Raw genomic sequence first — 27978 nt, 5'->3', positions numbered from 1 at the left:
TATATGGGCCAAACCGAACTGCACCGTAGCCTGCTGGAAACGCACCACAGCCACAAGCCAGCGAGGTTTTTTTTTTTTTTTGGGTGCAATACCAGGGCCCAAACACTGGTCGCTGGGCACGACCACAACCAGCCACACCACTGAGCAAGCTCCGTTTGCAGGTGTGTAGCAATATATTCTTTCTGAGACTCGAAAAAGACTGCACTACATGATAATCATTACAAATGAAATATGAGCAAATTCCGACATTTTCTAATGGATGTTTGTATAATTGTACCAAGGGATTGCAGACTATAGCAGCATACTTGTATTTTTGCTTCAAACCATTTAGTATGAATCATTGCAAGTTAACATATAAACTGTAAACAAAATTTGTTCCTCTGTAGTCCAGAAGAATCACTCTGTGCCCATGGCCGCCTTGTATGAATTCACTAATTGCATCTGTACATCTTGCGAGACAATATTGTGCTCTAGATACTCCATTGTAAATTCTCCTTTACCCTGCAGGACATGCAAAAAACATATAAACTAAATAGGAAAGCCGAACATTTTTCTCCAGTATTTACAAACACTATTGTGCTACTGTGCAGGGGTTGAAAGGTCAACTTAGGGATATGGAAGTGACATGTGTTAGACAACGGCTGGGAATGACAGAACTTAGGGATATGGAAGTGACATGTGTTAGACAACGGCTGGGAATGACAGGCACATTCCAGGACATTGAAAGAACCTAGCACCGCACAGTACACAGCAAGCTATTCTGAATGGAAATATAACTCATCCAAACAATGTTAGCATGCTATGATCTGAGTCAATTTTAGTGATATTGAGTGAAACAATTTGGCTTGTATGGGAGATCAGATACCTTAATGATCTGAGTCGATAGCATGAGCAAAAGAATAGTGTTTTGGCCATCGTTAGTTGCATGCTATGATGATTCAAATCCTGATAGCATCCTGTTTTCACAAGTGATAAGGCTGTTGTTGGGTGTTCTCTAGACTATGCAACTTGCTTGAGGACTTTGTTGTATCTAAGGTATGGTTTCCATTTTGTTAAATGGAATTCTTACTATGTTCTTATGGCGGCACTTGTAAGGTGTAATAATCCATAATTTTTGCTCCACAAGTGCTAGCCAAAAACTACAGCCTATAATTTCTCTTGTATCTAAGAATCCTAAAAGTGCTAAAGTTATGTTGGTGAAAATTGTGTAGAGCCGTAGAGTTAGCTTCTGCATAAAACTAGCTTGTGGGGGAGTACTGTGCTCAAAGAGATTTATGACTTTTATGTACTGATAAAGAAAAAAGTCACCAATATGAATCTCATATGTGGGAGCACTCTTTACTCATGCTTCATCATTGAAACACCTAAAAGAAGCGGAACAGTATACTGTAATTTAATTTGTCTCTTTCAGCATGCTTGACAGTTTGGCAGACATCTACATGATTAAATTGATCCAGGTCTGTTCTTTGTCCTGCAACTTCTACTCATGATACTAAAACAATTCTGATAGTTTTGTAGTGCAAGGGATAAACATCCGACATGATGCATCAGTACTAACCATCATTTTTATCACTCCTTGAAACATACTGCACGTAGGAATTTAATTAAAAATTTAGGACATGTGTGGTATATCTCATGAAATAATCTTTTTATTTTTAAATATTGTGATGCAGTAGATTATATACTTTTCTGAAAAGCAGGTATGTGGTTATCCATTTGAGTAGCAAACTTGTAAATCATAGTTAACAGATTAGATGTATGTGCTGAGTTCAACAGACACTGTACAAGTAAATAAAAATATCAAAACAAGTTAACCATTATACTCCCTCCATTCCAAAATGTAGGTTTTTCGTTTTGTCCTAAGTCAAACTACTCTAACCTTGATCAAGTTTGTAGAAAAACAATACCAAACAAATGAACTAGCAAGACATATTTCATGGTGCTCATGGTGGGACTTATTGGAACCAATTTGATGTTGTAGATGTGGGTGCATTTTTCTATAAACTTGGTCAAAGTGGAGAAGTTTTACTTAGGACAAAACTAAAACAACCTGTATTTTGTAACAGAGAGTATAATCTTTTATAAGAACATAAAAATCGGGTAGAATTTGGAGAAAAAGAATATTGACCTGAGTCACTGATCGAATCGCTGTTGCATATCCGAACATATTGTTTAGAGGAACCTGCAAGAGAGCAGGACACGATAAGTTTGCGAAAGTGATCAGCATAGAATATGGACCAACATTATGAATTACAAAAGGTATGTTCCCTGTCTGTAGTCAAGCCAGCTGTCACACTCTGTCCTGACTAAGATAAAAATGATACAGGTTTCAAAATGACACCTATGGTCCAAAATTGTACATGACCACATTTACATTTAAGACCGTAATCGACGCTCGTAGGGTATTGTGGATTACTTTGTCAGTTCTTATCCCAGACACAATTGAAGCAAATCGTACGAAACGAAAATCAACTCCTTGATTACTTCTCCATCAGTTCAAAATACATCGTAATACATCAACATGGGGCTATGTTTGGTTAGAGGTGAAAAAGTTTTGATGGAAACTTTTTGCAACTTTGACCACTAATTAGAGGTATTAAATTAAGTCTAATTACAAAAGCACCTCCACGACCATGGTACTGTAGCAATTTTGTACCTAATGAGACCTTTGCCCGCATGATTTGACGATGATCAGAGCATGGTCACTGTAGCATTACTGTATCTAATCATGTATTAATTAGACTCATTATATTCGGCTCGCAAAGTTGCATCCATCTCTAAAAAGGTTTTGCAAATTGACTACATTTAGTACTCCATTTAGTACTCCATGCATATAAGATTCCCTTTTCGCGAAATTTTTACTGTTACAACCAAACACGGCCTGGCCTACAAGGTGAAGCTTTGACAAACAATTCTATGAAAACATGACATTCTCAAGATAGTGGACAGAGAAACTTCTTCATAAGGATCCACAAACAATGTGTAAAAAACCATTATTTGCGAACGATGAAATTAATCATAAAAATTTGCAAGAAACTATTATTCCAAGCTTTGATTAGGATAACATGAAAAGCAAAAGGAAAAAACAACTGATTTCAAAAAGAAGAAAATATGAAACTGGAAGTCAGGAAGGAACCAGGCATTCACATACATGGCAAACTACAATTGTGTCATCACCTTCCTGCTCATTTCCAACTATGATCCCTTTTCTCCTGTTTTCACATGAATAAAACAATAATCAGCAATGCATGCATTGAAGAATGAAACAATAGAAAAAATAATACTGGAGATAATCGCAGTAACAGTCTGCCAAATACAACTGAGAATTGTCATTGACAAGTGGAACTAGGGCTGGATAACGAGCCAGCTTGGCTTGGCTCGAGCCCATTTATATAATGAGCTGACTTGGCTTGACGCAGCAAGCAGCTCGAGCTGGCTCATTTAGCTCGCAAGCTCCGACCGCACAAGGGGATGTCGACCACAATGCTTGGCTGTAGCCTGTGTACGAGGATGACAGAGTCGTGCTCTCAACCATGCATGTCTACTCATTCAGAACTTTGGGGCGGTTACTCGTGCTTGCACTTCTTGTCCTCCATGGGCCATGGATGGCAAAGAAGAATTCCCACCAGGGAAGCAGGGATCAGGGTCACATTGCCATCCCTATCCGTGTGTGGTGGCGGCTTCCTGTGTCAGAGGACGAGGCCAGGTGGTGATGACTGGTGGATCCGGAGATGTGGATTGTGGAGGGCCGAGGTGGCTGAAACATTGGAGCCGGAGATGTGAAGCTGACCCCGGAAACCGGAATCAGGGTCACATTGTCATCCCTATTCAGAACTTTGGAGATGTGGAGGTGACATCCCTATCTTTTTTTTTCTATGAGGACCAACAGGGTCATCTTGGGCTATTCACGGGCTTATCCCTGTTGGCCCAGCTTTGGACTTGTGTGGCTGCTGAGCTGCTGGCCTGCTGATTGCTGTGTATTGTTTGCTCGTTTGGCTCGCAAGCAGCCTAAGCCAACTCATTAATTTTCGTAAGGCAACTTGTTAGCAAAAGACAATGAGCTGAGCTGAGCCAACAGCAAGCCAAGCGAGCTAACAAGTCACGAGCTTTTCACCCCATCCCTAAGCGGAAGTAGGCCCAACCCACCTAGTTATCATAACAGCAAATGACCCTCTAGTGAAGCGTGATTTGTTTGGCGGTAAAGAAGCAAATTACCCCTGTAGAGAAATAGCTGCATTTCTTAAGAATAAGAAGAATACTAATGCATGATGTGCTGGCCATGATTCACCATAGATGCATAGCTTGTGGGAATAAACAACTCACTTGTTCATGTCGCCAGTTACTGTTCCCTGGAACTCGGTCGGAAATTTCAGTTCGACCTTCATCACAGGTTCTAATATTACAGGTTTGGCAGCAGTGTAACACTGAAAAGGAAAAACAAATATTATAAAACACTTCACACTCATGTCCCAGGAGTTCACTAGAAACTGCGTTGTCCATGTCCAAGATATGGCCATTGTTCTCAAGGCGGTAAGGCGGACGCCTAGCAAGGTGGGGCGGCTGGACGCCTAGGCGAGCAAGGCGGGCGCCTAGGTGAGCAAGGCGGGCGCCTAGGCGAGCAAGGCGCAAATCGGTGGACGGCGCATGGACGCCTAGGCGACGCCTAGGCGACGCCTTGAGAACAATGATATGGCTCACCTGTCTAAAAGCATAGATAGCAGCTAGCTTAAAAGCAAGTTCACTGGAATCCACTTGATGTGAAGCCCCATCAGTCAAAACAATTCTAATATTTTCAACAGGATGCCCAATCAATGAACCCCTACAGTATGTAGCATATACATAAATGTTATCACTCTGTGAGGAAAAGGAAATGCTTAAAAAAAACAGCTAAGACATGGACTCACGAATTACAAGCTTCCCTAAAACCCTTCTCTATTGCTGGTATAAAGTTTGAAGGAATTGCTTGTCCGATAATCATGTTGTCAAATTCAAATTTACCATCAGAACCTGATGGAAGAGGTTCAACGTACCTGCATATTGTTTCTTGTCAATTTGTCATCACATTACAAAAAGAACTCAACAAAATATGCAACATAGTTGTTTGGACAAAAGATCTCAAGAAGATATTGCATGAGATCAGGTAAATCTTGCCCTCTGAGCACATAAATACAAAATATATTATGTATCATAAACCCTAGAGATGGGAACGATTCTTCAACACTCTTACAATACCATTATACAAAAAAAAAAACAGGTAAGGAAAGATACAATTAATGCATTTACTTATAGATTGCTCCCTCCAGTCACAAACACTTGGTGTTTTGCAAAACGACACGACTCTAGCCTCAACTACTATTTTCTATGGGAATATATGACATCCAATAAAGTTATGGGATCACGACGCATTTCAAGATAAACCGACAGACGTGATTTTCATGTTCCCAGTGGATCTATGTGAAAAACATTGGTCAGAGTTTCCAGAGCTACCCCCATATGGCCATATATATTAATCAGAAAGCATTACCATTTTGATGTATACAAACTAAAGATAAAAGCAAGTGATGTAAGCAGACTGTCAATAACGATTTGAGTAATATGAACTCACCCACAAACTCGTCCATATTGACCTTGACCACCAGATTGCTTTTTGTGCAAGTAATCAAATTCGGTGCGCTGAGTGATGGTTTCCCTGAAGTTAACGCGAGGTTTCCCTACCTTCGCATCCACCTATGTAAGTTTCAAAATTGCAACATTCATTATAGGACTGTGATGCACTCGGAGAAATTTCTAGTCGTACAAGTATAAGAGCAGAAACTCAATAATGCCAGCAGACAACAGTTCGTATGAATTATTAACATGCACTGCCAAGTAGCACCAAGATCTGTTCAAATGTCAAGTTGTGAATGTTAAGTGTAATATCATGTATGAATCAAGGGTAGTTTTGTCTTTTCCTAATCTAGGGTTTGGGTGCTCTCATGTACTATATTATCCCCTTTGGGGCTATCCAATAATACATACAGTTCAGTCCTCTTTTTCTCTCCATTCCTAACATGGAATCAGAGCTCCAGGTTGCCTGATCCAGCCGCCACCCTCGTCGTCGGCGCTGCACTGCCCCTGGGAGAATCGATCTTGCTCCTGGGGACGGCCTCTCCAGTCCCAAACCTATTTTTTCTCGTTCGTGTCATAGCAGCAGCAGCAGCACCGTCCGCCCGTCCTCCTGTTGCAGCTTGTCCTGGCATCGATTCATGGCCGTCGTTGTCCATCCTCCCGTCCTCATCTCTGTCGGTCGCGGAGCTGGCCGTCCGCCCGTCGCAGCGACCTCCGCCGTTGCAGATCTGCCCGTTACGGAGACGCCGGCCGCCTATCTGCTGCTCGTCGCGGCCATCCCCCCGTCGTCATCGCGGCCGTCAGCTGCTCGTTGAGGCGCCCCTGTCTGCCGCCGCTTCGGGCCCTCTGTTGCGACCGTCCGCTCATCCGCCACCGTCACGGCCACATCACCGTTGCCAGTGCCAGCTGCTTGTAGCAGCCGCTCGTCTCGTCGCTGGATTGGCCGCCCGCTCATCCTCAGGCAGGCTGCACTTCGCAAGACGCCCGCCTGTCCTCCTCTGCCCGCCTGTCCTCCTCTGCCTCCAGACTGCACGCACATCTGCAGTTCTGCACTGCCTAGGCCATCTGCAGTTGCTGTGCTCTGCTCTGCCTGCTGGTGTGCTGCACGTTGTTGTGGTAGTTCCATTTCACATCTGGTGTGATTCCATTTCATGCTAGCCATCTTTTGTCGCTGCTGCTGTCTATCTGCTGCTGCTAGTATCTACTATATCGAGTCATTTTCGTTTGTCTCATGTTCTGCTATATCAGTCCAAGTCCACATATATTTCTCCAGTTCGTCAAACCCATGCGCGTCCACTAATTTATTGTCGGATCAGTCAATCTTCTTCTTATGGTTAGCTGAGTCCCATCGATTTAGCTAATGTCATCATCATTGTGGTGCGACAATGCCCTCTTGGTCCCTTTCAGAGCCATCTTGCTCCAGGTCATGATCAATGGCCGTCTATTTGACCACTTGCCGTCTTGGAGTGGTGCTTTCTATCTTTGGCTGGTTTGACACATCTCACTATTCTTGTCGTGTTTAAAGTCTCCAAAGCAAGATTCATGTTTGAAGAGTCGACGTACTGGTTTGTGAAGACTTGAGGTATTTGCTGAAGTACAGTTGTGAAGGCCATACCCTCTTGTGCAGGAGATCATCTACATCACATGTTCAAGAGTTGCATGCTTTGATGACATCTTTGATTTCGGACTTTGAATGTATCAATTTCATTTTATTTAGTCTAGTGCTTAGTTTCAACTCTCCAAATGCAACGACATTGCATTCACGTTGCATTTGAGGGGGGTGTTAAGAGTAATATCATGTATGAATCAAGGGTAGTTTAGTCTTCCGAATCTAGGGTTTGGGTGCTCTCATGTACTATATTATCCCCTTTGGGGCTATCTAATAATACATACAGTTCAGTCCTCTTCTTCTATCCATTCCTAACAGTGAACACTACAGCACCCCCAACCAGCTGTATCTTAGATGGTATTGTTGTGGAGTTTCTATGCTTTGATCAAGTTTTCAATCAGCCTCCATACTTTGAAGATGACTATAACAACCAGTTGCACTCTCCACAATACAGAAGATGAGTATTGAAAAAGGTCCTAAACTTGGCTGATCCACCATACGATCTTCCTCTGGTTTTGTAAGATAATCCAATAGACTTGTAGCCATCGGGATGGCTTGATGATCTCAAATGCCACCAACTCATCCCATTTTGAACAATTTTTCAAAAGCCGTATTGCTTGATTAGAAGTAGCATAATACCTCATTTTTAATAACTTAGCCATGAACAATACGTCATTTGTGTCAAGAATTGAGGAACGAAGTGATGTTTACTCAGTCAACATGGGAACAAATCTGTACTTATACTGATAGAATAAATCCTTAAATATATATAAAAATATACCCACGTCTACTTAAATTATGAAGGCAAGCCCAGCTGTCTACTATATCTTACTTCTTGGAGTAAGTGCAAAGGTAGCTGTTCGATTCATGTGCCTAAACTCTCCACAAATGAGCTTTCTCAGCTAGGTTGTGTTCTATGTTTGCAAGGCGTCGCCTAGGCGACAAGGCGGTGGTGGCTGGCCTTGCTTAAGGTGTCGCCTTAGTCCGCCTTAGCCCGCCTAGGCGATAAGGCGGTGGTGGGTCGCCTCGCCTCGCCTTACCGCTTTAAAAACACTGGTTGTGTTAATGTGTTAGATACAAGTACTTTCCCAGTTTAGCGAATTCCTATTTAATAGGAAAATCAAGGGTAAAATGGCCATGTTATGGACAAACTAGCTTAAAAGTTTGCCTGTCTGTCAAGAACAAGGATATACTCAAGCATTCTAGTAATATAGATTCAGGTAGCAAGTCTCAACCAGGATCAAGCACCCATCAATATATGAAGCTATTGCACACAAATAGTCAAGGAACTAAAGTATGCCTATGAAATAAATGTTTCCATACCTTGTACTCTCGCTTAATACGTTCAACATATATATCCAAATGCAGCTCACCCATCCCTGAAATAATTGTCTACAAGCAAATTTTATGTATTACAAGCTTCACAAAAATACAAACTGAAAATGAAATGCATTATATGACAAACCTGGCCACTCTCCGGATCCAAACCCACACGGAAAGTAGGATCCTCCTTTTGGAAGCGATTAAGAGCTTTTGAAAACTGAAAGTAAAATGTGTATTTTCATTTAGGACATCTAAGACACCAATCTAAATATAGCAATATTATTCTTTTGATTAAAAAATGATATACTTGTCCTCCAGAATCTTTAGATATAGGCGAAACTGCCAAGGACATCACAGGTTCAGGGACATTCATTGAAGTCATAGTATATTTCACTGTTCCATCTGTAAATGTATCGCCTATTGACAAAAGAAATGGAAAATCAGATGCAGAATAAATGAAGCAAACAGAACTGCAAAAAGTAATATCATTTGCATCGTCGATCTACATACCTGATGCACAATCAACACCAAAAACAGCAACAATTTGGCCAGCATGTGCTTCTTGAATATCCTATATTGAATGAAAATAACATAAACACTAACCCCTTTATTGATATGTTAATAAAACAAGATCACTCGGCTCCTTCCTTAACTCTCTCTATCCTGAATGCACAAGTATATGAGTGATAACACAAATAGCTAGTAACTGTAACTTTGTACTGCGTTGATCATATAACTACACACCACAAGCTTACACAACTGACTTGATCAAGCACTACTAGCTTACATGAATCACAGTAGCTTACACTACTAGATTCCTGCACCCAAGAACACAAATATATGCTAGCTTCTTAGAAGATGGGGTACATGTCCTTTAATGGGAGCTACAAACCAACATGCACAAACATATCTAAGTAACATGCAGCTCATGTTACCTTAATTGCTAACCAAGCAAACTACTTTTACAGCATGAAGTATTGTTCCTTCTCTTTGCTTTCATGCATACACAGCATGTACTTGATCAGTGGTAAACTCTAAGTTGACTATCTACAGTGACAGCTAACACTAAAAACTAGATGCTGCTGAATTGCTAATTTCACTTCCCAGCATGTCCAGCTCACCCACAACAAGTTGACATCTCCTCTGCCAACTTCATGCAGCTCTCTCATGCATGCAATGACCTAGCAATTTAAGCAGCAAGACGGAGCTTGAAAATTGAAATCTTCAAGTGATCAGTAGCGCAATATACTAACCATGCACCTATACATGCATGTTAACACTAACATTTCCATGACAAGATTATTTCCAACATGATCTTCATCTGATTGAAAAATACTATTGAACAGCAAGCAACAAAAATCTGATGCAACATACCTCCATCTCATTGGAGTGCATCCTTACCAAGCGAGGAACCTAGAAAGATGTAACAAAAATTACAACAGGGATTTAGATAAGGCAACACTCCCTCATCCACCAACCAAATGTTAAGGGGAAAAAACATATGTGTATGTGTAATGATCAAAAAAATCAGACATCCAAATGTGTTTTCCTGATACACTGTTTGTTTTCATCAATGCTATAAGCACAATCAGTGGTTGCACTGTAATGCCACACTTTTACCCAACAAAAAATGATAACTCCATACATTTTAGGGTCATACGGAGGGCAGCACTTTTAAAAAAAATGTCAACTGCACAGAATTTAGCGTTCTACAAAACATTGAACACATACAAAAAAAATTACCAAAAGATTAGTATTCTCTAATATCAAATGCAAATAGGGACGTACTTCTTCTTTAAGTTGTAAAATATAAAATACAAACAAATAAGAATGAATTTTGGATGCATGAATGTACTTACTGCAAATTAAAAATAGTGTTGGTGTATATGTGAGCCCATGTATAGAGGCCCATCTAGAGACCCATGTATAGGATCTATATATCCCACCCTTCTAGGGTTTGGAGGAATACAAGCCATTATTCTCTCCATCATGGTATCATTAGCCTAGGGTTTAGCCTCCTCCCTCCTCTCCCCTCCCAGCCGCCGCCGCCGCCGGCAGCCATGGCCGGCCGCCGGCCACCGGCGCCCCCTCCTCTCTCCTTCCCTCCCCTTCCCTCCTCTTCCTCTGCTGCAGCCATGGTCGCCACCTCCTCTGCGCTGGGCGCGTGGGCGCCGCCCAGATCTGCGCCGCAGGCTCCTCCTTCCCAGCCGCCGGCGCCGGATCTGCTCTGCTCGGCACCTCTGCCGCCGCCGCCTGGTCTTCTCCGAGTGGACGCGCCCCTGCCCACGCCATGGTCGTGCTCGGACCGGCCCCGGATGGAGCCGCCGCAGGGCCCGCCCGGGCAGAACCTCCAGCAAGGGCCGCCGCCCCAGCCCCTGCTCGTGGAGGATCCCCCTCTGTAGGGGCCGCCGCCCCAGCCCCTCTGCCCGTGGTGGATCCCGTGCAGGGCCCCCTGCAGAGGATGGCGCCCCTGCAGGTGCCCGATGCCGCCGCCGTCGATCCGGCCGTCCTACGGGCCACGGCACAGCTGCTGCAGGCCGCGGGTGCCGATCCGGCCACCCTGCAGGCCACGGCGCAGCTACTGCAGGATCCCGCCGCCGCCGCCGCGGCCCACCGCGCCGCTATCGCCGCGGGCAAGCAGCCCGTCGCCGACGCCGCGCCTGATGCCACGTGGTTCGGGCTCGGAATGTCGCCCGCGGATGCGCCGCTCTCCGCCGCCGCCGCCCTCCGCGGGCAGCAGGCCGACGCCGCTCTCGCCGCGGCCCTCCACGCCGCCAAGTCGGAGGCTTCGGCGGCCCAGGAGCGGCTCCGCGCGGCTGCTCTCGCTTGGGAGCGCGAGCGCGCCGCGGCCGACGCCTCCGCTCTCCGGGTCGCCGAGGCGGAGCACTTCCTCCACGTGTCCTCCGGCCAGCCCGTCGTCCCCGAGCCCGGAGCCTCTTCCTCCCGCCAGGCCCCGCCCACTGGATCTGAAGCCCGGTACGACCCGACCGACCTCATGGTCACCCAGCTCCACCTCCAGGCCGCCGGTGTCCAGAACATCAGGGCCTTGGTCACCGTCCTCCTCGACCCGACGTCCTCCTACGAACGCTGGCGGGACCAGGTCCTGCTCGCCCTCCGCCGCTACGCCCTCGACGACCACGTCCTCCTCGACACGCCGATCGAGGCGCAGGACGTGGCGTGGCTGCGCCTCGACAGCGTCACCATGTCCTAGATCTTCGGGACTATCTCCCTAGATCTTCAGGACCTCGTCAGGACCCACGGCGGAACTGCGCGGCAGGCTTGGGTGGCGCTCGAGGGGCAGTTCCTCGGCAACGCCGAGTACCGCACCCTCTAGTTCGACGCCACCTTCCGCACCTTCGTGCAGGGGGACCTCTCCGTTGGTGAGTACTGCCGGCGGATGAAGGGCATAGCCGATGCTCTTCACGACCTCGGGGATCCGGTGTCCGATCGGGTCTTGGTGCTCAATGTTCTGCGGGGCCTGAGCAGCACCTATGACCACCTGAAGAGCTGGATCGCCTGCCAGAGGCCCTTCCCCTCCCTGCAGGTCCGGGACGACCTCGCCCTCGAGGAGATCACCAGGAGTCTCGCGCCCGGATCGCCCTCGTCCACCTCCACTGCGCTCGTCGCTGCTCCACCGGCTTCCTCCGCCGCCCCTGCCACCTCTCTCCTTGGTGCTGCTCCCGCCGGGCAGACTGGAGGTGGGGGGGGACGTGGATGCTGCTCCCGCCGGGCAGACTGGAGGTGGGGGGGGGGGGACGTGGACGTCGTCGGCGGGGGGACGTGGTGGTGGTGGTGGCACTGGTGGCCCTGCTTCTGGAGGTACCGGTACTGATGGGGGCCGTCGGGGCGCGCCGACTCCGACTCCCGCTTCTGCCCCTGCCCCTAGAGGTACGCTCTGGCCATCCTTCAGCAACCCATGGTCAGAGCGCATCTCGATGTGGCCGTTCCAGGGTCCGGGAGGGGGGCCTCATCCACAGCTCCAGCTGGCGGCCATGTTCACCGGTGCTGCTCCCCTCTCCGCGCCATACTGGACCCCGCCCGCTCAACCCAGCCAGCAGCCGACCTGGCCTGGGGGTGGGACCAGGCCGCTCTGGCACAGTCCTTCGGCACCATGGGACTGACGCCGCCGGTCAGCACCAAGTGGATCGCCGACTCGGGTGCCTCGTTCCACACCATTCCTGATGCCGGTATCCTCTCTTCCGTCCGACCCCCACACCCCTCTTATCCTTCTTCTATCATGGTTGGTGATGGGTCTTGCCTTCCTGTCACCGCCGTGGGATCTGCTCCTTGTCTTCCTAATGTTCTTGTTGCTCCTCAAATGGTTCACAACCTTCTTTCCATTCGCCAGTTTACTGCTGACAACTCATGTCCTATCGAATTTGACTCTTCTGATTTTACTGCGAAGGATTCGGCTTCCCGGCGTCCGCTCCTCAGATGTGATAGCCCGGGGCCCCTTTACACTCTTCGGCTTCCTGCTTCCGCTACTCCGTCTTCGACTTCTTCTTCGTCTACTGCTTTTGTCGTGACGCCTTGTTCCACCACCTGGCACCGCCGATTTTTGCACACCGGCCGCGACGTTTTGACTCAGCTTAGTCGTAGTACCGATGTTCCATGTACTAGGGCTCCTGCTAAGCACCTCTGTCATACGTGCCAGTTAGGTCATCATGTTAGACTTCTGTTTTCTTCTTCTTCTTCGCATGCTGCGCATGCTTTTGATCTTATTCACTGTGACCTGTGGACATCTCTTGTACTCAGCATGTCTGGCTACAAATATTATTTGGTCATTGTTGATGATTTTTCTCATTACTCTTAGACTTTCCCTTTGCGCGCCAAGTTTGAGACCTTCCCCACCCTCCTCCACTTCTTTGCCTGGGTGTCCACTCAGTTCGGCCTCACTGTTAAGGCCGTCCAGTGTGACAACGGGCGGGAGTTCGATAACTCCACCTCCCGTTCCTTCTTCCTCTCTCGGGGTGTTCAGCTGCGTATGTCTTGTCCGTATACCTCTCCTCAGAACGGCAAGGCTGAGCGGATGATTCGCACGACGAACGACATCATGCGCACCCTTCTGATCCAGGCCTCTGCCCCCGCGCTTCTGGGCTGCGAGCCTCCACACCGCCACCTACCTGCTCAACCGCCTTCCGTCCACTGCTTCTCCTGCTCCCACTCCACACCACGCTCTCGTCGGTACCCCTCCTCGCTACGACCACCTTCGGGTCTTCGGGTGCTGCCACCGCTTCTTACAAGCTGGCGCCCCGCTCGACTCGTTGTGTGTTCCTCGGGTACTCCTCTGACCACAAGGGGTTCCGATGCTTTGACCTCACCTCTCGCCGCGTTCTGATCTCCCGACACGTCGTCTTTGACGAGTCGGATTTCCCCTACTCCACCTCCTCCACACCTTCTCCTGACCCCGAGCTAGAGTCTTTGTTTCCGTCTAACCCGGTGGTTCAGCCACCATTACATGTCTGTCTTTTTCCTGCAGGTTTTCCCGGCCCACCGGCACCGCTTCCGGTGATCCCTGCTGCGCCGAGCGCGGCCCCGGTGCCCGCGGTCGCACCACGCGTGGCCCCCGGGCCTCCGGTCGTGCCGCGGGCGGAACCGGTGTCTCCCTCTGCGCTACGCGCGGCCCCGGTGCCTTCCCCTGCCCCTGCGCAGTACGCTCAGCAGGTGCAAGTGTACCGGCACCGCAGCGGTACGCTCAGCCGGTGCAGGTGTACCGGCGTCGACACCGGCGCGGCCTCCTGCTCCGAAGGCTCCTGTGACGCCTACACCGGAGCCGTCGCCGCCGCCGCCTCCTCCGGCTCCCTCTCGAGCCGAGCCGGAGGTGTACCACCCGCCAGTCATCCATCGGGATCCTCGGCATATTCATCCCATAGTGACTCGGCGGATGGCGTCTCAGGCCGCGACTCTCTCCGCCACCGAGGGAGAACCGCGGGTCTCTCCGGTACCCTCCTATGTCCGTGACGCCTTGGCGGATCCGCACTGGCATCGCGCGTTCAAAGAGTACGTGGCTCTTCTTGTCAACCAGACGGGGGACCTCGTGCCGCGTCCGTCTGGTTGCAATGTGGTGACTGACAAGTGGATCTGGACGCATAAGCGTCGGGCTGATGGCACACTGGAGCGCTACAAGGGTCGCTGGGTTCTCCGGGGGTTCACTCAGCGACCTGGTGTGGACTATGATGAGACATTCAGCACAGTGGTGAAGCCCGCTACGGTGCGCACGGTCCTCTCGCGCTCCTGGCCTGTGCACCAACTGGACGTGAAGAATGTGTTTCTTCACGGGACTCTCTCAGAGACTGTCTACTGCTCTCAGCCAGCGGGATTTGTGGACTCGAGTCGTCCGGGTATGGTCTGCCGGCTCAACAAGTCTCTATGGTCTGAAGCAGGCTCATCGGGCTTGGTACTCTCGGTTCGCCACGTTCCTGCTGACATTGGGGTTCACCGAGGCCAAGTCCGACACGTCTCTCTTCATCTACCGCCGTGGGGATGAGATTGCATATCTGCTGCTCTATGTCGATGACATTGTGCTCACAGCCTCCAATCAGCAGCTACTTCAGAGTGTCATATCCTCTCTGCAGCAGGAGTTTGCTATGAAGGATCTGGGTCAGCTCCACCACTTCTTGGGCGTCACTGTTGAGCCTCGCCAGACAGTCTTCTCCTTCGCCAGCGGCAGTATGCACTCGATATTCTGGAGCGGGATGGGATGACTGATTGCAAGCCCTGCTCCACTCCTGTCGACACTCAGGCGAAACTGTCTGCTGATCTGGGTGATCCGGTGGCTGATCCTACTGACTACCGGAGTCTGGCTGGCGCTTTGCAGTACCTCACATTCACCAGGCCGGACCTCACCTACGCTGTTCAGCAGGTCTCTCCATATGCATGATCCCCGGGAGTCACACCTTGCTGCACTGAAGCGTCTCCTCCACTACGTTCGTGGCACTGTGAACCTCGGCCTGGTGCTTCACCACTCGTCCTCCGCTGAGCTGGTGGTCTACACCGACGCTGATTGGGCTGGCTGCCCGGACACTCGTTGCTCTACTTCTGGCTACGCCGTCTTCCTGGGCGGCAACCTGGTCTCCTGGTCGTCCAAGCGGCAGCCGGTTGTCTCCCGCTCCAGTGCTGAGGCGGATTACCGGGCTGTTGCTAACGGTGTGGCGGAGGCTTCTTGGCTACGACAGCTCTTGGTGGAGCTCCACAGCCCGCTCGCCAAGAGCACGCTCGTCTACTGCGACATCAGCGCCGTGTATCTCTCCACCAACCCCGTCCAGCATCAGCGGACGAAGCATGTGGAGATCGACCTACACTTCGTGCGCAACAGAGTCGCCATCGGCAATGTTCGGGTACTCCATGTCCCGACTACCTCCCAGTTTGCTGACATCTTCACCAAGGGATTGCCCTCCTCGACCTTCTCGGAGTTTCGCTCCAGCCTCAACGTAGCCGGTGGCTAGTTGTGGCTGCGGGGGGTATTTGCCCTTTGTACTCTATTTGTACTCTCTTCTTGTCCAGTCTTGATCACCGCTGCGCCGGTAGTTCAGACTGCAGGGGGTGTTGGTGTATATGTGAGCCCATGTATAGAGACTCATCTAGAGGCCCATGTATAAGATTTATATATCCCACCTTTCTAGGGTTTGGAGGAATACAAGCCATTATTCTCTCCATCAAATAGCTTGAAAAATTCAACTTTGAATTCCATATAGAACTCTTCTAAAAATTATGAATGCATATATCATACTGAATTTTAATTGAAAGTTATAAAATGAACATTGTATTTGCCTAAACTGTTGGCAATAGAATAGAGGAGGTAGGAGCTCTACTACTCGGAGCTAGAACACAGGCTAGACCTTTTGGAGCCGTTAAACTACTCATGCATTGCATATAGGCATTCATATTTATAATTTTATAGTACATATGCCATCGGTTTGAAACCGACCTCTGCACTACTAAGCAAAAACAAAATTGTCTACATCTATTTGCTGTAAGAGAACATCTGCTAGCTTTAGTTACTGAGGAAATATACTAGCTGATCTATAATACTTCTAGAAGGCAATTAAGTACTAACACAAGGATTACTTACTAACATAAACAAGAAGCATACTATCAATATGTTATACTATTACTACTAGCTCTGTCATGAAATGGCCGTCATTTCGACTCAATTGCCATTGATAGCAGTTATTTGCTGTAATAACATGCATTTGTCTATAGAGTAGAATTTTAAGGGCTCCAAAGCTGACACTTGAAAATGCCACCCTTTTGACTATACAGTCAGCCCCTTTTATATTCCTCATAGCATATTCAACCAATAATCTTTTATGGTCCTTTAAGTTGAAAATGTTGCTATATTCAACTGTTAAAGCCTTTAAAGGTCCCTGCTCAAAGAATAATACTCCCTCCGTCCCAAATTATTAGTCGTTTTGGCTTTTCTAAATACATCAATTTTGCTATGCACCTAGACATGATATATAGTTAGATGCATAGCAAAATTGATGTATCTAGAAAACCCAAAACAGCTAATAATTTGGGACGGAGGGAGTAGAAAGCAATGGCTCAACTGCCTTGCTGGGACTTGGAAGTTGGAATTAAGCCTCACTTTGATTTTCTTCCCTGTATTGACATTGTATATGAAGTCACCCTTCCGTATCACACCATCATAAATTCTAGAAAGAAACAATAAGAATAAAGTAGTTAGGTAAATATCATAGAATTTTCTTCCACTGCAGAGATAATCAGCAAGAAGACAATAGATCAGTAACTAGAAGAACAAGAATCACCTTAGATATGTCAGCTGACCAAAACGTCCTTCTTCTAGCTTAAACGCTAATGCCACAAGTGGCTCAGCTGGAGTCCCAGCCAATAATACCTACGACCAAGACAAAAGGTGTAACTCAATGCAAACAATAATAGTATGAAATGTGTCACTAAATATAACGGAGGGCTACAGTGGAAATGCTCGACAGTTACAAACAAGCTTCCCAACCTTCTTACAATTATATACATATACCACCTTGTCATTTCCACTAGTAGGATGCGTGGTACAGGATGGGAAGTGTTAAAACAACAACAACAACAACAACATAGCCTTTTTTTCCCAAGCAAGTTGAGGTAGGCTAGAGATGAAACCCAAAAGAAATAAAGGTCATGGTTCAGGCACATTGATAGCTAGTCTTCAAGCGCTCCTATCCAAAACACTCTCTTTAGAGATATTCCAATCCTTAAGGTCTCTCTTAACCGACTCATCCCAAGTCAGTTTAGGTCTACCTCTACCCCTCTTTACATTATCGACCCGCTCAAGAACCCCACTGCGCACCGGCGCCTCATGAGGCCTCCGTTGGACATGTTCAAACCATCTCAGCCGATGTTAGGTAAATTTCTCCTCAATTAGTGCCACCCCGACCCTATCCCGAATAGCATCGTTTCGGACTCTATCCCTCCTTGTGTGCCCGCAAAACCACCGCAACATCCGCATCTCTGCTACACTCAGTTGCTGGACATGTCGCCTTTTTGTAGGCCAACATTCAGCACCGTATAACATCGCCGGGTGAATTGTTGTCCTATAGAACTTGCCTTTTAGCTTTTGTGGCACCCTTTTGTCAAAAAGGATGCCAGAAGCTTGACGCCATTTCAACCAGCCAGCTGAAATTCTATGCCTAACATCTTCATCAATGTCGTCATCCTTTTGTAGCACCGATCCTAAATACCGAAAAGTATCCTTCTGGACCACCACTTGCCCATCTAGAGTAACGTCTCCCCCCTCATGCCTAGTCGCGCTGAAATCACACATCATGTACTTGGTCTTGGTCCTACTAAGTCTGAACCCTTTCGACTCTAACGTGCGTCTCCACAGCTCTAACTTCCTATTAACCCCTGCCCTACTCTCGTCAACTAGCACCACATCATCAGCAAAGAGCATACACCATGGGATCTCACCTTGTATATCCTTTGTGACCTCATCCATCACTAAAGCAAATAAATAAGGGCTCAATGCTGACCCCTGGTGTAGGCCTATGTTAATAGGAAAGTCAGTGGTGTCGCCATCACATGTCCTGACAAACGTCGTCGCATCCTTGTACATATCCTTGATGATGGTAATGTACTTAGTTGGAACTTTGTGCTTCTCCAAGGCCCACCACATGACATTTCTCGGTATTTTGTCACACGCCTTCTCGAGGTCAATAAAGACCATGTGCAAGTCCTTCTTCTGCTCCCTATATCTCTCCATCAATTGTTGTATTAAGAAAATCGTCTCCATAGTTGACCTTCCAGGCATGAACCCAAACTGATTTTGGGTCACATTTGTCACTCTTCTTAGGCGATTGTTATAATACAATTGTTATAATACAATTCTTAGACGAAGAAAAGATTTGACCTATTGTTATAATACAATTGTTGAAATCCCTTAGTACCTTCTCTTCCGATTTGTTTTGATCAAGGGCGTAGTTGTCAATCTCCAATGGGCATGGTAGATAGTCCAGCACACCATCAAGAAGTAGTTGAACACCCTATAAAACCAATTAAAGCAGACAGTGTAAGCTCAAAAACACCGAGCAATCATCTTATATAAATCATTTTACTGTTATAATTAACAGTATAACTTCCAACATTGTATCACAGCTGATTGTATAAAAGTTCTCATCCTAGAGCGGTTACAAAATTTCAAAGACTTATCTTCACCAAAGTTTGACAAACAGCCAATACCCACAGTTATGGGTGATTGTTCTTGTCTTCTTGACTTAAACAGTCCTAAAGCATTAATAAGTCTGCGCTAAATTGGCTATCTCCTACTACATTGGTACTCGGAGGATGAAGAACAGAGCAAAGCAAATGCTTATCCAATGCAATTACTCTATTATTCCTTTGAGTCAGATCACTCTTGAATGCCCAACATAAAGCAATTGGGCTTCAACAAAAAAATTGTTTCAAAATTCCACAACAGCCTACTCAGATGCTTAGCTCCTAGTAGATATTAGTCTCTTTTATGTTTGTCATTTGTATAGTTGTAGCGTTGTGCTTGATTGTAGGTTTACAGAAGATCTTAAATTGCAAGCACCTAATATATCCAAAGATGGTTGATGGCATAAACATATTTTCAGTGCAACACATAATAAGTTACAAAACAGGTTTATTTGCATATGGTTCATACAGATAATGTGTATATTCTAAAAATAAAAGATCGGTGCATAATTTCAATTTTTAATTTGCTACCTTTACTTTTGGAATTAGAGAAGATTGGCACCTGTATTTGTAGCATTAGGAAAATAGCATATATGACTTAATTTAGTTTGTATTACATTTGGGCTTTCAATACAGCCTTAGTGTGACTTGCCACCTGTACTTTTAAGGGCTTGCTCTTACCACTAGTAGAAATATTATACTTAAAAAGTTTTAGTTATATCATACCACGTGTCATGCATTAAAGTTCTGAAATACAAAAGCAACAGGGCCCATTCAATCACTGCTGCTTGTTTTAAATTTGCAATCCAGCTATTTGCTAAGCAAAATCAGTAACAATTAGAGCTGTTTCAAAACCTTTAGGAACACAGGTTTAGCAACCATTTTCATTATCAACCAAGATGATATGGGTCTTTTAAAACCATTTGCAAAAGAAACAAAAAATAAATGAAAACTTTCAGGGACTGGACGAAAATTGCAGCAACAAACCTTATTTTTGAATGCACTTCCCATGTAAACTGGTATGAACTTTCGTGCCACTGTTGCTCTTCGAATAGCCGCCTGATGAAGAATATAACATCAAGCAGCATGACAACAATTTTGGAAGAACTAACAGGTCATCAATTTATCAATATCATTATCATGCATTTTTAAAACCTGGCATAGCCAGAAATTTACCCAGCATCGGCTGAGATGGTTTGGACATGTCCAACGAAGACCTCCTGAGGCGCCGGTGCGTAATGGGGTTCTTGAGCGGGTCGATAATGTAAAGAGGGGTAGAGGTAGACCTAAACTGATGTGGGATGAGTCGGTTAAGAGAGACCTTAAGGATTGGAATATCTCTAAAGAGATAGCTTTGGATAGGAGCGCTTGGAGACTAGCTATCAATGTGCCTGAACCTTGAACTTATTTCTTTCGGGTTTCATCTCTAGCCTACCCCAACTTGCTTGGGAAAAAAAGGCTATGTTGTTGTTGTTGTTGTTGCTGCAGCAGCATAGCCAGAAATAGGAAAGATGCAAACAAATGTAGATTTTGACTATAAACTTATGTGCCAATAAGTTGGCAAGATATCATGTCATAAATAACAAATCCTGTTGTGAACTCAAATACCAATCAGAAAAACATCATCAGCGTATCTTGAACATAAAAGATTTAATTACAAATTCTAAATGTTTCACTTTCAGCTCATACAAATGCATCAAAAATATTTGCTTTGGTATAGGATCCAAGACTTCAAAGCATTATACATATCACCAATAAACAAGGGCTACAGATTTGCAGGACATACTTTTTTCCTTACAGAGCATATAATTGTGTAAACCATTTGTCATAGCATAGGATCAAAAACTTCAAAAGGTCTGGATTTATAACCCCAACCAATAAGGCCCAAGGACATCACATCCTTTCAACAATCGCTTTTACATCTACAGGAATTTTTTTTATTTAATTAGACGATTACTGTAAACATTTATGCATGCATAATTACATTTCTCTCTTGGTTTTGCTGGACAAATTACAGGTCAATTTTGATCATGAGCTTATCTGCTTATGTTAATTTTAGAAACACCTTGCCATAAATAACAGGTCTGAAATTCAAAAGAAAGTTAGGCTTGTTTTTAGCTTAATTACTGAAAAAATTCAAATAACCATCTTCCATCATACAAATTTCTCGTTACATGTTCTACTAACAAAGAAAGCAGAGCCACTATCTGACTACCAAAATGTTTTTAACATAGCAAGATCAACTATATATATTCTATATTCACAATTCCATGTAAAATATATATTTGCACAATAATCAAGTAGTAGACTTTTTTTTGGGGGGGGGGGGGCATAAACTGCTTTTTAAGGTCAAGTTGAACAAACCTTAAGCTGATTAGCTGTTATTGGCTCATCATTGAGAAAAGCTTCAGCAAGCTGATCATCTACTTCAGAAACAACTTCAATAACTTCACGTCGCTTCTCATTGACTAGATCCGCCATGTTCGATGGGACATCATATGCAGTGACATTCTGGCTGCACATTAGAAATAGATGTGCCATCTAAGATCCCAAAAAAAAACAAATAGCCCTATGGAAAATCTCTAGAGAATAAGACTCACCCACTAGAACCCTCGAACTTATAAGCCTTCATTTCTACAAGATCAACAAGACCCTCAAACTCCTCTTCTAATCCTATGGGTACTTGTACAGCTGCATTGTAGTGCCGGAGCTTGGAACGTGCCTTTACACAGAAAGAATGAAAGCAATAATCAGCGGGAGAAACTGGTTCCAACATATAACCTCAAGATGTCATAACTCATAACCAGAACATCAATAGAAGTAAATATACTAAAGTAACAAAAAAATGTTAAAGCAAATGGGGATAGGATGGAACACAACACTAGAAAAATAAAATATATAGCATAGATGATGATCCGGTGGTCTCGACCAAAAGCCATCATGGCAACAAAATGTAAGCCTTATTTACCTTTAGGTAACAAAACTGCAAGGCACGAATAAGGCTATCTACAATAGAAGATAAAGAGTAAAAAAGTTATCATTCAGAAAATAATAAATACTGATTCGAAATTTTCCCATAAACAATTTGCATGTTCACCTAAAAACGACAAATGTCAATAGAAACATGCGACAACTTTGACAGAAGTCATTCCATAAGAGATGATATCTTCCCTTCCGAATAATATTTTCTCGAGGGGGAAAGGATCGCATTTACCAATTACCAATAATGTAGTCTACATTCAGAGAGGAAGATTATGCGGTAGCAGATTTCAAAAGGAAAAGTTCATATTACACCATCAACCGTTAAACCACACAAAAACATTTCTCATCCATCATCTAACATGGTTTTTAAGTCGACGCCTTGGCGTCCGGATGGAATTTCAATCCTGGAGTGGCAAGTCATCACGGTCGCCGCACCCTCCCCATGTATGGCGTCCAAAGTCGTCCCCTAGGCATGATTGGCGTCGTTTTTCTGCCAGCGGACACCGCACGAGCCAAATCGATTCAGCACGCGGGGGAAACGGCGGGAGCAGCATGTGCGCAGTAATCACGCGCCTACACCTCCCCGAGCGACCCCATCTGTGCCGCACGCGGATTCGGAGAGAGGGAAGGAGAAACGGAAGGAGAAGAGGGCGGCGGTTGTTGGGGATAGCCACCCTCGGAGGGAGCGTAGCTGAAGGTTAAGAGTCCGAACAACAGCTGACTGTTTAACGGGAGCACTTCACCCCGAGAAACATCTCTCTTCCTCTTGTGACTCGTAGGAACAGGACATTTGGTGACAACCTCCGGGAACCTTCGGGCATTTTCAGACGACCATGAAACAGGAAGGAGAATGAAGAGACCCAGGATTGAACGGGGACGATCGTGAAGCTACGGCCGAAGGTCCGGGGCATTCAATTTCCGAAGGTCGTCAATCCCGAAGGTCGCGTATAAGATCACATGAGGAGCGTGATCATGTAAAAAGTAGCCAAATTGTACACTCTTACCTCCGGAAATGACCAAAAGCCCGGGTGCAGTCCTCAGTAGGTCCGGGGCAGGTAGGAGGGCATTTCCGGAATCCTGTAATGAAGGTGGGGGGTATAAATACCCCCTCCCCGCTGCCTTGTAGAAGGTTGGATTTTCAGGAAATGCAGTGCAACTACCGATTGTGCAACCGCTACTGCCCACCGACCTTCGAGTAATTGATTTATTCTGTTCGGGTATCGCAACTTAGATCCCAACAGCGGCTCTCGGAATCCTCGTTGGCGGTGCGGGGCCTCAGTCCAGCTCTGCCCGCACCTCAGTCCAGTGGCTCCCATCCCTTCTGCTAGGACCTATCCAGTCCGCCGACATCTACATCCAGGCGCTCGTCAGCTCGTGCCCCTTCTGCTCTATCCTCCGCTCCGCCCACTCGTCCTCCCGGTCTGCTCACAGTGCACGTACCTCTTCCTCTCCCTTGTTTCTTATGCTTGGTTAGCTTGGACATGGATATACTCTGCTCTGTTGTGCTGAGCTGGCAAACAGCATTGGCTGCTCTGCTCCACTGTACGTATTATATAACAAGCTAGCTTTTTGTGAATGTGTGCCTGATGACTTATTCATGTGATTGTACCTTACTGCATTTTGCTTAGTTTTGCTACTTGCTACTCTCTGCTTCAGAATTGACAGCAACAAGGTATGTTTATGCTGCTTCATCCTAGATTAGGATATGAGTATGGTGTCGCCTCGCCGCGCGTCTTACTTGCCCAGGCATATGGAAGGGGGTGGGTTGCCACAGCTCACCTTACTGCCTTAAAAACCATGTCATCTAATTTGAAGAGTGATTTTGAAAGTATAAGAAAGAAGTGGTAAGAACAAAAAAAAAAATAAGGGAGAACTCTGCAAGTATATTTCTTTTCCAAAAACATTTATATACATTGTAATTCTAACGAAGCTATCTGTGACAATAATTTAAAACATGAATACTTCTGGCGCATGACTATGTAATTTTGTGCACTTCACATAAACTTTTCACCAAATATCCTACAAGTAGGAAATGTGAAATAAATAAATCAGAAAAAAATCGAGAAAGTTATTTTAGTTAGTTGTTCCAACCATATCCATTCTTTCAATTAAAATTATATTAAAAAAAGTGTACTTCTTAATTAAAAAATGATCACACAAGCGAAGGGCAATTGTTCAGAGCAACTTTCATGAGAGTGGGCTACAGGACCACAGAATGGCCTAAGGAGGGCAATCTTTTTGTAACTTTATTAAGCACACGTTAAGTGCAAGGTCAGAGAAGCAAATGTAAACTAGCGGTACTAGAGGGAAGTATAAATCTTCAATGGAGAAGAGGCCAAATGTAATATTCAGTAATGTGGAGCATCTCCCTAGAAATAGAGCGGATATAAGTTTCTGGATCAAGTTGGAGATGGTAATGAATGAGATCACTAACTATGCAGTATCAGGCTCAACTAATATTATATTAGTAAGCTAGCACAGGTGTGTGGGATTAATTGGTACATTTTTTGACTAAGTGTTGTTGTGCTGATTTCTTTTTCTTTTCTTTTCTTTTTTTAAACACAACTTCATTAGAATTTGGGTGAGATCATGGTGATCCAATTTATAGTAATGAGTGTCTCTCTAGTTGGGTACTAATGATAGTACTCTGGATGCGATGAAAAGAAAATACATCAGTCATCAAATACTTCATTTTTTGCCTCCTGAGCAAGCCTATGTGCTGTGCTATTTGCTGATTAGTAAAGCATTGAGAATGATTTCTTCAGATGCATAGGAATGTTCATTATCATACAATGTTCTCCATTACAATGATAGCATCATAGTTTAGCTAATGATATGATACTACCATGGCAATTTCTTAAGTTTGTCTTCTCGGTGCAAAATTCTAAAACATATTGAATACATGGAATAAGGCAGAATTTAATGAACGGAGAAAGGAATTATTTTTTTCCAGAACTAATGCACTATCTGCAAAATCAGACTGATGCTCACCTGGTTAAGAACCTTCCATGGATCAGCTCCCATACGGTCCAACTTGTTAATGAACGCAACCCTTGGAATTTCATATCTTCTCATTTGCCTATCAACAGTGATCGACTGACTTTGTACGCCACCAACACTACATAGCACAAGCATAGCACCATCAAGAACACGGAGTGCCCTTTCAACCTCAATGGTGAAATCCACGTGACCTGGAGTATCAATAATATTAACCTGCATCAACATTATAAAGTGAGTTTTCAATCCCTATAACAAGAACAATGTAATGTGGGTTAAAAAAAGATTCATTTGGATAATCTAACACTCTAATCATTCTTCATGAACTGCCTCAGCCAGTTAGAATGACCCAAAGCCACAGGCCCTGGCCCAAAGACATTAATGCAGTAATTACTAATCAGTTCACCCAATCTAATTAGTCAATATTTTCATGAAAAACGTGTGGATGAAAAGCACACTTGTACAATAGTGCACAGCAAACAACCACTAATTGCCCGGCTAACAGAGCCATGAATATGTCATGAAATACCCGAGGCATATTGGCATCCACTCCAAAACTACTGTGTAAAAATTCATACAATTGTGGTGGATGGCAGCTCCACTGAGATCTTACACATCTAGTAATTTGCCAATTCCTCCACTACCCACCACAGTTTTTTTCCCCTCTAGTATTACCCACCACAGTTTTTTTCCCTGTATGTCCGTGGCTTTAACAATCCTCAATTCCCCATTTTCCCATGTTGCAATCACATTTTCATCCTTTGTCCCTCCACTTTTCTTTTTTATAAGTAATAAGTAAATAAATAAAATAACGATTTTCCTTAAATTTACAAACTTCTTCATACATTTTCCGTTTATTACTGTTAGAAAAACTAAACAAGTCAACCTAGCTACCAACCCAACCTTAGCCTTCCTCCTTCACAGTTTCTCCTTCAACTAGCAATGAAATCGCGATCACACGGGGTCCATAATCAAAACGAAATGGATCAAGCAGAATTAGATTAAAAGAGGATGTAACAAAACAAACGGACCTGGTACCCATTCCAGGTGCAGTAGGTGGCAGCGGACTGGATGGTGATTCCCTTTTCGCGCTCGAGGTCCATGGAATCCATCTTGGCACCAACACCGTCGCGCCCGCGAACCTCGTGGATCTCGTGGATCCGGCCGGTGTAGTAGAGGACCCGCTCTGTCAGCGTCGTCTTCCCGGAGTCGATGTGCGCGGAGATGCCGATGTTCCGCATCCGGTCCATCGACTCCCGCCACTGCGCCGCGTCCTTCTCGTCCCGCGCCCGCAGGGCCGACGCCGACGACAGCGCACGCCGAGCCGAGGCCACCGCGGCCGCGGCCGCCGGCGAAGGGGCATCAGCGAGGGGCGGCTGGAGGAGGAGGGAGAAAGGGCGGAAGGAGGAGAGGAGATGGGAGGCTGAACGCCGGGCCATGGCCATCGCCGCAAATTTCTCGGCAGTAGCGGCACTGGCGGCGGCGCGATGCGACGTGGGGTTTTGGAATTTTGGTGGACTTGTTCTCGGAGTACACAAAAAGAGAAAATTGGAATTTTGCCCCTATGGAAAGCGGGTTTCACTGGAATGCCATCGAACTTGTGGGTTTCGCTGGAATGTCCTTATCAACGTTGTCCTTCACGCTATAATGCCATTTCAGCTCATTTGACCAGTTCACAAAATCTGCAGCTCATTTTTTTAACTTGGATGGACGCTTATGCCCCTGCCAGCATCTCTTATCCTGTCCCTCCGTTATCTCACGGTACTCCCGTTACCCCCTGTTTTTGTACTGCTCCTGTGCCCTGCAGCGAAGAAAAAATTCAGCATGACTATAGAACAGACAAAGACAGATTTATTGGAAAGTGCATGGCACCAGATTGCCCTTGGCATATTAATGGTTGAAAGCAGCATAATTCAACTATTGTTATGGTATATTCAACTTACCGTTTAATTTTTTTTTTGTTTGAATGTACTAGATTTTTGAATTCTGGCAGTGTTCTGATTTCTACATTACTGCAGGTGACAGCACTGACTGATCTACATACCTGTACATCCAGTGCTAGGAGACAGACTACTACACCCACTGCTGCCTGGGTTGCTTCAAGGGGTATCAACCACCTCAGGAAGAACCCAAATACGGGCCCAAAAGATCTAAAGAAGAAAATGCAAAAGGATCACAAATGTGAAATTCACTATGACACCGTTTGGACAAATCAATCATCACTTTAGAGCTTCTAAACCTCACCTCACCTCTGGATCGGGCGTGCAGAGGAGGGGAGGACGCGCTTCGCCGACGGCGGCGCGGTAGGGGCGGCGGCTCCTTGGGGCGGCAGATCCTGGCGGCGCCGGCTCCTTTGGGCGGCGGATCCTTTGGGGCGACGGATCCTGGGGGCGACGGCCGCGGGGTGCCGGCCGCGGGGCGCCGGGAGCCGACTCCTGGGGGCGGTGGCGGCGGCGGCCGCGGGGCAGCTGCTCCGTGGGGGAGAGGCGGAGAGCGGCCCAACTCGAGGAAGAAACGGGAGGAAGACCGGCTCCCGTGAACAGACGGACGAGGAAAGGATAAGAGAGACGAGGCACGGGCAGGGTTAACATATCCGACCGCTAACAGTAACCGTCGGGCTCCGGTATACCGGTCCGGTTTAACCGATTACCGATCGGAATCGGTGGAATTCAAATTTGAATTCAAACTTCGCCGTTCAACTGGTTCCGACCGGTATACCGGTCGGTTTGTCCGGTATACCGGCCGGTTTGTCTGGTAACCAGTCGGTTTGACTGGTAATCGGTCAAATTCAA

At 45.9% G+C, this 27978-nt stretch overlaps 1 protein-coding gene across 6 annotated transcripts; it reads right to left on the bottom strand.

The window, feature by feature from the left end:
- Positions 1–162: 162 nt before the first annotated feature.
- Positions 163–27746, bottom strand: LOC120712045 (elongation factor G, mitochondrial-like). Of its 6 annotated transcripts, none has more exons than XM_039997739.1 (22): positions 27436–27746; positions 27231–27336; positions 26218–26987; positions 25181–25402; positions 21808–21929; positions 21572–21722; positions 20195–20266; positions 18940–19035; positions 17308–17396; positions 17127–17193; positions 9914–9952; positions 9050–9110; positions 8847–8956; positions 8682–8756; positions 8540–8608; positions 5606–5727; positions 4905–5030; positions 4699–4819; positions 4324–4424; positions 3152–3212; positions 2129–2182; positions 163–501 (listed from the first exon to the last, which is right to left on the bottom strand). In XM_039997739.1, exons 3-22 carry the CDS (start codon positions 26629–26631, stop codon positions 397–399), a joined length of 2277 nt encoding a protein of 758 aa, XP_039853673.1. In that variant the 5' UTR covers positions 26632–26987; positions 27231–27336; positions 27436–27746; the 3' UTR covers positions 163–396. The 6 variants fall into 6 exon arrangements, with proteins under 6 accessions (XP_039853673.1, XP_039853672.1, XP_039853674.1 ...); XM_039997738.1 differs by having other exon boundaries at positions 27431–27737; XM_039997740.1 differs by lacking the exon at positions 27231–27336.
- Between the last annotated feature and the right edge of the window lie 232 nt (positions 27747–27978).

Source organism: Panicum virgatum, chromosome 6K, assembly GCF_016808335.1.
Source record: "Panicum virgatum strain AP13 chromosome 6K, P.virgatum_v5, whole genome shotgun sequence".
NCBI classification, from domain to species: domain Eukaryota; kingdom Viridiplantae; phylum Streptophyta; class Magnoliopsida; order Poales; family Poaceae; genus Panicum; species Panicum virgatum.
The sequence above is the reverse complement of the archived record's forward strand: the minus strand, read 5'-3'. Positions and strand labels throughout refer to the sequence as shown.

What these genes read in the sequence shown, in the direction of transcription:
- LOC120712045 (XM_039997739.1), bottom strand. Translation starts at nt 26,631, where the DNA reads ATGGCCATGGCCCGGCGTTCAGCCTCCCATCTCCTCTCCTCCTTCCGC. An exon ending in GCACCTGGAATGGGTACCAG is followed by an intron (nt 25,403 to 26,217) that starts GTCCGTTTGTTT and finishes ATGTTGATGCAG; the next exon opens with GTTAATATTATTGATACTCC. An exon ending in CTAAAGATTCTGGAGGACAA is followed by an intron (nt 8,757 to 8,846) that starts GTATATCATTTT and finishes TTTTACTTTCAG; the next exon opens with TTTTCAAAAGCTCTTAATCG.